This window comes from Cicer arietinum, chromosome 3, assembly GCF_000331145.2.
Source record: "Cicer arietinum cultivar CDC Frontier isolate Library 1 chromosome 3, Cicar.CDCFrontier_v2.0, whole genome shotgun sequence".
Taxonomy (NCBI): Eukaryota; Viridiplantae; Streptophyta; class Magnoliopsida; order Fabales; family Fabaceae; genus Cicer; species Cicer arietinum.
The window spans coordinates 1,650,419-1,662,788 of NC_021162.2; the positions used below are offsets into that span (position 1 = coordinate 1,650,419).

Genomic DNA, 12,370 nt, shown 5'->3' on the forward strand with positions numbered 1-12,370 from the left:
GAGTGATTGAGTGAAGACTAAGAAAAGATACTAGAGTTACATACAACAATTTGGTTTAATGTTTAGAAGGTCGACCATGGAAGCAATCTACTTAGGAGAATGATGGAGCAATGTAGGATAAATAAAAAAGACTTGCACTTAGTTTTCATTGATTAAGAAAAGATATATGATATAGTGCCTAGAGAAATTTTGTTGAAATCTCTGGAAAAGAAAGAAGTTCAAATCGCCTACATTTGAGCTCTCCCAGATATGCATGAGGGGGCCTCAACTAGTTGTAAGATGCAGGGTGGTGCCATATAAGATTTCTCATAACAATTGGATTATACCAAAGGTCAACTTTAAGCCCTTATATTTTTACATTAGTCTTAGATGTACTTACATAATATAATCATACATGGAGAGTTGACGGAAAAACAAAATAGGAGGTTAGAGATTTGGTGAAAAGCCTTAGAAGCGTATGACTTCCGCCAGAGTTGAAGCATGATAAAGTATATGAAATGCAAGTTTATCAACATGTAAAACATCTCCAATTTGGAGGTGAATATTAGAGATCATACCATATCACAAGTCACAAAGTTTAAATACCTTGATTCCATAATACAAAACAACAGAGAAATAGAAGGAGATGTAAGCCATATAATTCAAGCTTGATGGTTGAAATGGTGGAGTGTTTGTGTTTTATGTGATAAAAAAAAAGTAAAAAATCAAAACATGGATAAAATAAGTGTAGAAAAGATGCGAATGCTACATTACATGTGTGGAAAGACTAGAAAAGATAGAATTAGGAATGACAACATTAAAGAGATAGAGTTGGGGTAGCACCTAGAGTTGAAAGATGGTAGAAACTTGACTTATGTGGTTTAAGCATGTGGTGAGAAGACATGTAGATTTTGTAGCGAGGAGAGTATATCAAATGAAGGATAATCAAATCGTTATAGGCATTAAAAGATCTATGAAAACGAGAAGAGAAATTATTAGGAAAGACTTAGAAATTAATAAGCTTGAACGAGATATGTTATATGATAGAATGTTATGACATCGTTCGATTCATTTAGTCAATTTTACTTAGTAAGAAAAAGCTCGATTGTTACCCTTATCAACTATCCATTAGCATTAATGCAAAGGTAAAACTAGTGAATTAAGAGCAATCGTTTAGTATTAATTAAAAAGTACAACTGAAAATATTAATATGATATTAAAATTTAAAATGATAATTTATTTTAAAACCATATTTAAAAAAAAAAAAAAGAATACTTATACTTATTATAGGACGAAAGTAGTAAAAAGGAAAATAAGAAAGTCCTTAAATTGGATATTCCATCCAAAAATAATACCCAAATTTATGATACCACAAAGGTGTTTATGTTTATTGAGTTTTGTGCTAAATTGGAGAATAGCCTTCAATTATAGATATTCTAATTACTCATATGAGGATCCAAAGGTCGAAAGTTCATTATAAGTGGCTCCTAAAGGTTGTGAATCACACTTGGTTAATTATGTTGATATTAGTTATTTATAAGGTGCTGAAAGTGGTTAACGAGAATGTAATTAGTGGTTAATGATAATCACATAATGAATTGAATCAACCAAATATGTGTATGTCATTATTCATGTTTTAGTGGATTGTGAAAAAAAGAAATTAATTATATACAAAAATTATTGATTCATCGATCCCTACGTCATTAACTATATATGTATGTTTAATGATTGTAAAAATTTCCTAAAAGAAAAATGGTTGTAAAAAAAGGAAATTAATTATGTCGAAAAAAATAACAATTCATCAAAAAATTGAATTAACCAAATATTTGTATATTTATCAACATACTATAAACAAATGATTTTTTTGGGTGGAATGAGGTGGATAATCCTTGATCAGTGCATGTATATATAAAATTATTCACAAATGACACTTTGATTTACTAAAGAATCTTCTTGTTAACAAATATCTTAAAAACCTATATTAACAAACTCAAAAAGAAATTTTATCAAATTGAAACAAGTCAAACATTTGTCATTATAATAAATACAATGTTTTTCAATACAAACTTATCGATTTTGATAGTTTAATCAATATTTAAAGATACTCTCAATCTTAGGAGTCTCGAGTGTTTCAAATATGTTGGGTGAAAGAAAACTCTAACACCACTATAGAGATTTTTGTTGTTTGTATTTGTGAAAATAGAATTATATGTGATATATTTTGTATAAAAAAGTTTATTTTTTGTGTAAAATCTAATGTTTTAAAATTTTATTCATCGTTTAATATTATAATATAAAATATGTCACATCTCTAAAAGAAGGAACAAATCCTAAACATATTTTAGACAAAAATACAAATTATATACGTAATGATATTTTATTCTAATTTTTAAATATATTTTAATTTAAATCTAGATCTTCTTAACATATTTCGAATCAATCATATTATAGATCACTTATAGCCAATATGAGCCAACACTAATAAATATTTTTTTTATAGATTGACGAGTTTTAAAGAATATGGATCTTGCATTATTTTTTACTATTGACTATATGTAGAAGAAATTAATTTGATTATTATGATTAGAAACATCTATCTATATTATTAATGTGTTTTTGACTTTTTGGTTCATCTTAAAATATAAATGAGAAACATTCCAATCCATAATAATACTAGATATCTATCTATATTATTAATGTGTTTTTGACTTTTTGGTTCATCTTAAAATATAAATGAGAAACATTCCAATCCATAATAATACTAGATATCTATCTATATTATTAATGTGTTTTTGACTTTTTGGTTCATCTTAAAATATAAATGAGAAACATTCCAATCCATAATAATACTAGATCGAAATATAATCTTTCAAATTGTAAAATAGCAAGCAAAGTAGTTTATATTTAAACTTTTATCCTTATAAATTATGATTTAACATGTTAATTGAATATTAGATTACTCTACATTGATCTCATATCAATATCATCATAATATAAACTAATTTTTCAATAAAATTTAAATTTTTCATATACTAATTCACTCATAATTAATCCTGCACAATTACTCAACAAATTTATCTACAATACACCAAATTTCATCAATAAATTTATCTCTAAAAACAAAATGCACCACATGTGATGAATAACATAGAAAAACCATATTCAACACAATAGCAATCTCTTTTCCTACTTACCGGGACTCATCACTTCTCTCTCTCTTTTCCAACAAACTAACGATCACATGACTCTAAGATCTTCAAACCTCTTCATTTTTCATCATTTCCAAGGTACTCTCAAAACCCCACACACAAAAAATCAATTTTTTATACTTACAATTTTGTTTTTTGTTTCAAAGATTGTTGCTTTTTCATGTGGGGTGTGTGAGTTTTTTTCATTCTGATTTTTCATTAGGCTGAAACTGAATCCATTATCCAACTCCAAGCGTGTAGAATTCAAGGTTTGTTGTTAAGGAGAAGAGAGGTTAGGACTTTGGCTATGGCTTCATCTAGGTTTCCTGGAGTTGTTGTTGACAATGAATTGAATAAGATTTTGGATGCTAATATGGATCATGTTGCTGCTAGAAGGCAAGCTCGTCAAGCATTCAAGGATATTCAGCTTGGGATTGATCACATACTCTTTAAGGTATTTATCTATATAATCTCTTTTAGCACTTATAAAATACGTTTATCATATAAGTGTTTATGTATAAACTAAAGATAAATACAATTTTTTCATACAAGCTGTTTTCGTAAGTTATCTTAGGAAACTTGTGGAATCAAGACATGTCATAACTCATAAGCGCTTTCCATAAGGCCCAATAAATTGAGCACATAAATGATATTATGACGATAGATTTAACAATAATTTGGATGGTTTTTGCAATTCAAATATGCAGTTAATTACGTTTAGTGCATGATTTATGAATATAACATGGTGACATAAACCATCTACTGAAAGTAATTAACCATGATTTTTATGTATTCAAATATACATAATATCTATTAACCATCTAAATTGTGTTCAAAATGTACGCCTAAAAATTGTGGTTAATAATGTTCAAAATCGTAGTTAATTGTGCTCATTAGATGATTAATGAGTTGTGATACATTGTCATATTCATTAACCACCCATTGAACTAATTAACCATCTATTTGAACTGCGTTAACCATCACAATTGTTGTCGAACTTTGTTGTCAAATTTGTGTGTTTAAATAACACAACACTATATTTGACACTAATTTATCATTCTATTTGCTTTTCTATTGAGTTTGATTGAATATATTGTATTGTGCATTACTGTGTAATATTTGTTTTAATTTAATTTGCTAATTTGAGTTTTATAATGTCTATGTTATCTGAACTTATCTAAGTTTCAATTTCAATGTTGATGTTATATATTTTTAAAACTTGCACAGAATTAAATAGGTGCAATTCCAAAATTAGTAGTTATTTTTGGAGTTCTCTTTGTATTATGGTATAGATTTAACACTCCTTCTCTTTATTTGTTCTTGTTTTGTATTTTTATAATTTGTTTTGTTTTGTTTCTTCAATGTTAACTTCTTTAGTTCTGTGGTAGGTGCAGTTCAGGGTAGTTGAGATGTGGTTAGGTTTGCTTCAATGTTGAGTGAGTAGTACAAGTTTTAAGGCATTGACTTTGAGATTTCTAGATCATAGGTGGGGGAAAAGGATCTTAGATGGACCACATGTGAGCATACCACAAAGAGAACAATAGATAGCACACAATAATTTACATGGTTGAGCATCTCTTGCATACGTCCACACAGAAATGTTTCAATAAATATATTCACTATCTAAATTAGATTACAAGATTGTAATTCAGACCAAATTGTATATCACCCTATAAACCCCCATACACACTCAAGAGTTACAAGGAATGATAAACACACTGACCTCTCTACAAGTGATCATGAGCACTAGTCCTCCTCTCTATAGGACATAATTAGAAATTCTTCAACTCTTCAGAAGTCCCTCTATTTTTAGGAGAGAGAACTGGCTTGGATTCATGCATACGGCATAAATTGCTGCACCTCTCTAAGTAACATCTTTTCATGATAATTGAGTTTTCAAATAGTCAAGATACATTCATTCACCTCTTAAAAATGTACCTCGTAAATTTCCACTTACTTGCATTTGTTTGAAAATTTGAATTGATTTCCCAAGTTGAGTTTTAAGTCAATTCCTTTATGCTTTGCAGACTCAGTGTCATGGACTTAAAATGAAGGAGGTACGAAGGCTCTCGTCTGAAATAATTTTCATATAATTTATTTGTTTAAAATGAATTTTTTTTCGAAAAAAAGGTATTACTTTATGTTGGCATCAATCTCATCTTGTGATTGTACTTTCATTGATATCCCAATAATACTTTTTCCTCCATTCTGTTTTTGCATAACTTGATGCTTTGCAACAGTCATATGAGGTGAACTCAAGGGGCCTAGAAATCTTCTACAAGAGTTGGCTTCCCGGGACGGCTAGGCCGAAAGCAGCTGTGTTTTACTGCCATGGTTATGGAGACACTTGCACCTTTTTCTTTGAAGGCATGTAGTAGCTGGTGTTAAGTTCTGGTTGCTACAAGTAACTGTGAAGTTACATTTGTCGACTACTGACTCGATTGTACCATGAAATTATTTGCAGGAATAGCTAGAAAATTGGCATCTGCTGGATATGGAGTTTTTGCTATGGATTATCCAGGATTTGGTCTTTCAGAAGGTCTTCATTGCTATATTCCTAGTTTCAATGAGTTAGTTGATGACGTTATCGAGCTTTACTCCAAAATCAGAGGTACCTAAACTCGCATTATATTGGTTGATATACCTTTCAATAGGAAGTTAGTGTACTGGATTTGTCACTTCGGGGTTGTGCAAATAGAACTTGTGCAATATAGCAGAGATGAGAATGTTGTGTTGTATTTGTGGAAAAACTAGACGAAATAGAATTAAGAATGTCAATGTTAGAGATAGAGTTGGGGTAGCACCTACCGTAGAAAATATATTGAAAACTCGGCTTTAGGTGGTTTGGGCATGTGCGGAGGAGACCTATAGGTTATGTAGTAAGGAGAATAAATCAGATAGAGGGTAGTCAAATTGCTAATGACAGAGGAAGACTTAGAAAAACTATACAAGAAATTATTAAGAAAGACCAATACATTAGTGAATTCAATATAGATATGATATATGACAAAACATTATGATGTCGTTTGATCCATGTAGCCGTTCCTAGTGAACTCTTGTTATGATCAGTCTGAAAACTCAGTTTTGTTTCTGATGAAGAAAAAATTCCAACTGTCATCTTTTAAGTGCAGTCACTAGTTCAAAGAAAGTGACTCTAACTTGTTGATTTATTTTCTTCATTATGCTTCTTTCAGTGGAAACTTGAACTGTTGGTTTCACATAGAAGGGCACGTTGTGTATATTTTACTTTCCTTTGCATGTAAACAATGAAGGCTCCATCTAATATGGATCCTATAAAAAGAGGTCCAACCATGGACCACTCATTTAATTTTAAGGGATTTAGATTGATGGTATTTGATACTAAAATATACTAAAACTATAAATTAATATACTTAATTTCTCATCATGTAATTGTCGGTCGCTCCCCCTGGGCCACCATTAGACTGGGTCCATACTAGGGTCTCTAACAATGAAATGCATTGTTTGATTTCTTTGAATCTATTTCTGTATTTAATTGTCATTACAATGCATACAAGTTAATAAAAGTGGAGTTTTTAATTTGGATACAAAACTATATCCTTACAAATGTTTTTGTTTCATTCTGTAACAGAAAATCCAGAATTCCATTCTCTTCCAAGCTTTCTCTTTGGACAATCAATGGGTGGAGCTGTTGCTTTAAAGATGCACCTTAAACAACCTAGTGCATGGGACGGTGCCTTTCTTGTTGCACCTATGTGTAAAGTATATATTATTTTTTTCTGAAACAAATTCATGTTAGAAGTTCTTATATGATCTTATTTTGACCAGAAACTCTTATATACGTAGATTGCAGATGACATGGTTCCACCAAAGTTGCTAACTCATATCCTTATTGGCGTAGCTAATGTTCTACCAAAGCATAAGTTAGTTCCACAGAAGAATTTAGCAGAAGCCGCATTTAGAGATCTGAAGAAGAGAGAGCAGGTTCACGTATCTTAATCCAAAAGAACGTCGATTATTGTTTGATAATTTAAATCTAAAGATGGTATAGAGTAGCTTAATGAAATGTTTATAGTATAATTGTTTATCATATAAGTACTTCTTCTGTATAATAAGCTATTTCTATAACAAAATAATAATAAAGTCAAACTGTTTTCTTGTAAACTATAAACTGTTTTCATAAGTTATCATGGAGAATTTATCGAAATAAATTGAAAACAGCTTTTGGACATGTTGTAAGCTTTTTCCATAAGTTCTCTTAAACAGTGTCACAAGTGTTTGTTTTTTCAGAAAGAAAAAAAAGTCTTATATGTGTTTATGCCAATAGATAAGTTCAAAATAAACACATCCATCCACATAACTTGCTTAGGCAATGTGGCATATTTTATTCTGCCGTTTGAATTCTGGTTTTTCACTTCAAAATTTTGAACTCAGTTCTTTCTCAGAAAATTGTGTATTAATGAATAATTACACTTTTCTAACATCTGTGTGCAGACAGCATATAATGTTGTTGCCTACAAAGATAAACCGCGGTTGTGGACTGCTGTCGAGATGCTTAAAACTACTCAAGAAATTGAACAGAGATTGGAAGAAGTATGCTCCTATTGTTCGACTTCAACTTGTTAAATTTCCAAATAAATTGCATCCACTTAAAACAGTTTTATACTACTATCCAATGAGAGACCTGTAAAACAGTTTATACTGACAATGTATATTATTTAAATCATCTTTTAAATACCAACAAAATATCTAAGTATCAACACCAAATTATAAAGTAACTGCACAACTGCCATTTGGTCTGCAGGAGAGTTCTTGTGGTTACCTATATAGCATTGACGCTTTAGATTAAAGACATGTCTAGTGTCTAACACCGACACATGTATTTACATTCAACTACTTCTGTTTTTTTTCAAATTATTATTGGTATTGATGTGTCAGTGTTTGTGTCAGTGCTTCATAGGTTTTTTGCTAATACTCAAGACCTTAATTTTTGTTAAGGTTCCTTTATGGTTAATGGTTGTGATGATTACAGGTGTCTTTGCCATTGTTAATTCTTCATGGGGAAGCTGATATTGTGACTGATCCTTCAGTGAGCAAAGAATTCTATGAGAAAGCAAGCAGCTCAGACAAGAAGCTTAAACTTTACAAGGATGCCTACCATTCTCTTCTTGAGGGTGAGCCTGATGAAATGATAATCCAAGTTTTTAGTGATATCATTTCATGGCTTGATGAACACAGCTTGAAACATTCTTCATCTTCCTCTACATAATTTATTTTCTATGTATCCTGTGAATATTGATATTGTTCCTTAGGATGGAGAAAAGGAAAATTGCCATTGCTTGTATAGAAGTTTTCTTGAAAAAATAATTGGTGAATGAGAAATTGTTATTTAATAAAGTAGTAGTGATGTTCATTTATCCAATGTTTCTTAGGGGATTTGAAATTTGTTTCTTGAAGTTACATAACTAAACTCTTATCATCTATGAAATATTGGCTCAGATACAAACACACATACATAACTGATCGACATTGCTAATATAAAAAACAAAGGACATTGACACGTATTTGTCTAAGATGTGTTAAAGCAAAGAAGAAAAGGTTATTTGGGGACACTTGTCTAAGGTAGCTTCATATCTGACACGTGTTGTAGAAGTGTTAGACACTGATACGTGTCAAATACACATGGATACACTTTATTTCAAGAGTTTCGTGTTTTACAGATTACCACTAAACTAACACATAATGATTGACATTGTTTGCATAGAAGTAGTAGAGATAGAGCATCACTTTAAATTTGAAATTTGAAATATTATGTTGTGTGAACAAGTTGTGTTTATATCGTCATTATTCACTAAGAACCATTGTGTCAAACATGATGTATATATAGATGTGTCTGAATGGAATGGTTTCTCCAATTTGGGCCAATCATTCAAGTTCAAGAAATTGATGTAGTGAAATGAACTAGGAAAAGATTAAAAAAAAACTAAGATAAATTTTATCATACTTATTGATAAGTTAATCACAAAACAAATAAAAAGAAAGGATTCTAATACAGAACATATAGTTTAATCAACATTGGTTAAAAAGGTTACTTGGCTATAATCAGTGGTAACTATTTTTTATTTTTACAACACCAATATACATACTGCTTAATGTTTTTTTATAATTGTGAAAAAGGTTGGCAGTGGTCCTAGTACCTTTACTTAAAAAACTTTACCAACTTAAAAAACTAATTCTCAAATATCCTTTCTATTAACTAATAATAAAATATTCAATTAAGTAGAGGTTTGAGTAAAGAAAAGAAAAGAAAAAAAAAATCACCTTAAACATTGGAAAACATATTATACCAAAATTACAATCCACCTTAATTTTAATAAAAACTACATTTTAAAACATCAATATAATAATAACTATGTAGTCCTCATTTCACAATTCCACAAATAATTTTAGTCAACTTTTTAAGTTGTTTATTATCTTCCTCTTTTCCGTACAACTCCAAAACTGTGTTAGTGAGCATTCATTCATCAATTACCCATTTTTCTCCTCTTTCTCTCTTCACTACCAAATTGGGTCACTCTTTTTTATTCAACTTCTATTATATTATATATATGAAGAACTGGCCATTGTTGCTGAATCAGTTATGTCTTTCTCTTCTTGTTATTCCCATTCACTATTAGCATTTAATAAGGTACACTTTATATGTTCTCATTTGTTTCAATTGTTGCTCTTGCTGTTTCTAATCTTATCTGCATTTTTCATGTCTTTTTGGTAGATTTCTTCTGTTTTTTTTATATGTATAGTTTTCCTCAAATGGGGTTTCTGTTTTAACTTTAAAGTTTTGAACTTTGAATAAATGTATCTGATTGAAAATTTCCTTTTGTCGTAGATTTGAATCACCAATGCATTACTTAAAAATGGGTATTTGAGTCTATTTTTTTTCAAAAAATGTAATAGATCTGATCTATGAAACACCAACACGGGTATCAGACATGACATTGACATGAGACACTGGTAATAATTTAAGAAAATGGAAGTAATTGAATGTAACTATATGCATAAGTGTCATGTCTATGTCGAACATTGACACGTGGTGGATGAGATAATAATTTAAGAAAATAGAAGTAATTGAATCTAACTATATGCATCAATGTCATGTTTGTGTCGAACATTGACACGTGGTGGATATGAGATATTAGACACGACTTCAATTTGAAGTGTTGGTTTTACTAGGATTTGACACTTGGTGCATGTTGGTATAGTGGTAATAAACTATATAGCACTCGCACTTCATATCGACATATTCAGTCTTCGACACGTGTTGGGGAACATTGACACTTATGGGTGTCGATGTTTTTGAATTGATGTTGAGTTCAGTGTCTGTGTCACCTTAGGGCTTCATAGATAATAAAGGGAGTTTATATTTCAAAAAGGTGGCTCACGTGTGTCATCAAACCTCTAACCTCATGCTGTTTTTCTCATATGCAAAAACAACTATGGTTTTGTTCAAGTTGTTCTTGCATATTGAGCTGTAAGAATCATCTGCACAACCTGGTTATTTCATGCTGAGCAAAAATGTTGAAAATCAAACAATGTAGTTCATTTATTCTTATGTATGCCTCTCAAATTATTCTGTTTCTTATTGATTGATGACTTGGGGCAGGATATAAAACACTGTAGGACAGTTGGGCAAGTGAAGCTGAATTTTCCTTTCTCTATCAGGAATAATGGTGTTGAGCTTTGTACTCAACGCATTTCGAGAAGTAGAGTCGGCATAAGTGGAGATTGGAGTTTCATAGGAGGGTCCAGAATTGTTGTGAAACCAAAAGCTACAACATCGGTTTGCTATCCAAAAAGAAGTCAAACACATGCTTCATGTAATCCTTTTTCATGCCACATTTACTATTCAATAAAATTGGCTATGATAGATATTAGATATATTTAGGTTCTTTTGCAAAAAAATCGGATCTGTCTTTGGATTGGTTTATTTGAATTTATCTACTTACATAAAGATTTTGAGACTGTTTAGGAGAGCTTATGAAAACATCTTTTGACATGTTCATAAGCTGTTTTCAGCTTAATTCTTTAAGTTCTCTAAGATAACTTATGAACACAACTTATAGCTTATATAAAAATAGTTTGACTTTATTTTATCTTTTGTTAAGTGTCATGGCCAATTTGTGAAGGATAGCAATGTTATAGAATTTTATGGAGGATATGAAGGCTTTTATATGGCGGACTTTTATCTTTCTACCATCGATAACACTGCCTGCTATCAGGCCACTTGGGCCATGCTTCAGATGTCCAGTCTGGGGCGTGAGGGCCGAAGGGGTGTGTTGAGACTCCCACTCCCATATTTTGTATAATTATCTCTGTCACTTTTTGTTACTCTTTGTATAAAGTTGTTTGAGTATTCCTTCTATCTGTGTATATATATATATATATATGGTGGTGATTTTAGTTATTCTGCATTTTTCTACTTCTATGTTTCAGGGTTCATAGTACCTCAACTTGCTACCACTGCATTTACATGGGGAACAGTAGCAGTGCTCCCATTTTACGCACTCATGGTTCTAGCCCCGAAATCCGAGCTAGTATGTTGTTTTCTCTATTTGAGAAATTTTATGATTCTGGATTTCATTTATTCGGTTATGATTATGGATTTCATTTTTCTCAAATGCAAAAATACAGACTAAAAAGTCTATGGGAAGTTCTTTACCGTATGTAGTCCTGGGCATTCTATACGCTTATTTATTATGCCTGTCTTGGACGCCTGAAACGGTTCGATTGATTTTCGCAAGTAAATACTTACTACCTGAGGTGTGTATTCATTCATCAATGAAGTTAAGTTTTTCCTTCCATAAAGAGTTCTATTTATCAAACTCATAAATAACTGTTTATATTTTTATGCTCCATGCAGCTTACTAGCATAGGTAAAATGTTCTCTAGTGAGTTGACTTTAGCCTCTGCTTGGATTCACCTTTTGGTTGTGGATCTTTTTGCTGCAAGGTCCTTAATTTTATCTTTTTTATTTTCTATTCATCTGTAACAAAATATAAACAAAAACATACATGTATTTGATCTAAATTTGGACCTGATTCATGTACTGTTTTGCTTATATTTTGTTATGGATGAAGTATTCTATTGTTGGTTTTTCATTCTTTAGTTATTTTAAATCCAGGCATATTTTCCACGACGGACTGGAGAATCAGATCGAAACTCGGCAT

The 12,370-nt window shown here is 30.9% G+C and overlaps 2 protein-coding genes across 5 annotated transcripts in view; both read left to right on the plus strand.

Annotated features, from left to right (window-relative positions):
- The first annotated feature begins 3,108 nt into the window (after positions 1–3,108).
- LOC101498797 (caffeoylshikimate esterase-like) lies at positions 3,109–8,563 on the plus strand. 4 transcript variants are annotated; one of them, XM_073366595.1, is made up of 10 exons: positions 3,126–3,266; positions 3,391–3,459; positions 3,561–3,621; positions 5,195–5,224; positions 5,408–5,534; positions 5,632–5,778; positions 6,778–6,908; positions 6,993–7,130; positions 7,641–7,739; positions 8,179–8,563. In XM_073366595.1, exons 4-10 carry the CDS (start codon positions 5,216–5,218, stop codon positions 8,413–8,415), a joined length of 888 nt encoding a protein of 295 aa, XP_073222696.1. In that variant the 5' UTR covers positions 3,126–3,266; positions 3,391–3,459; positions 3,561–3,621; positions 5,195–5,215; the 3' UTR covers positions 8,416–8,563. The 4 variants fall into 4 exon arrangements, with proteins under 4 accessions (XP_004489110.1, XP_004489112.1, XP_073222696.1 ...); XM_004489053.4 differs by having other exon boundaries at positions 3,109–3,266; positions 3,422–3,621; XM_004489055.4 differs by having other exon boundaries at positions 3,125–3,266; positions 3,429–3,621.
- A 1,075-nt stretch (positions 8,564–9,638) lies between these two features.
- Positions 9,639–12,370, plus strand: part of LOC101510314 (protein ABA DEFICIENT 4, chloroplastic-like) — a 3,061-nt gene continuing 329 nt past the window's right edge. Inside the window, exons 1-6 of the mRNA XM_004489085.4 lie at positions 9,639–9,834; positions 10,807–11,020; positions 11,637–11,737; positions 11,835–11,963; positions 12,064–12,152; positions 12,325–12,366. Of these exons, the coding sequence (XP_004489142.1) occupies positions 9,787–9,834; positions 10,807–11,020; positions 11,637–11,737; positions 11,835–11,963; positions 12,064–12,152; positions 12,325–12,366 (623 nt within the window). The 5' untranslated portion in view covers positions 9,639–9,786. The remainder of the gene's footprint in view (positions 9,835–10,806; positions 11,021–11,636; positions 11,738–11,834; positions 11,964–12,063; positions 12,153–12,324; positions 12,367–12,370) is intronic.

What these genes read in the sequence shown, in the direction of transcription:
- LOC101498797 (XM_004489053.4), top strand. Translation starts at nt 3,221, where the DNA reads ATGACTCTAAGATCTTCAAACCTCTTCATTTTTCATCATTTCCAAG. An exon ending in ATGGACTTAAAATGAAGGAG is followed by an intron (nt 5,225 to 5,407) that starts GTACGAAGGCTC and finishes GCTTTGCAACAG; the next exon opens with TCATATGAGGTGAACTCAAG. An exon ending in GCTTTACTCCAAAATCAGAG is followed by an intron (nt 5,779 to 6,777) that starts GTACCTAAACTC and finishes ATTCTGTAACAG; the next exon opens with AAAATCCAGAATTCCATTCT.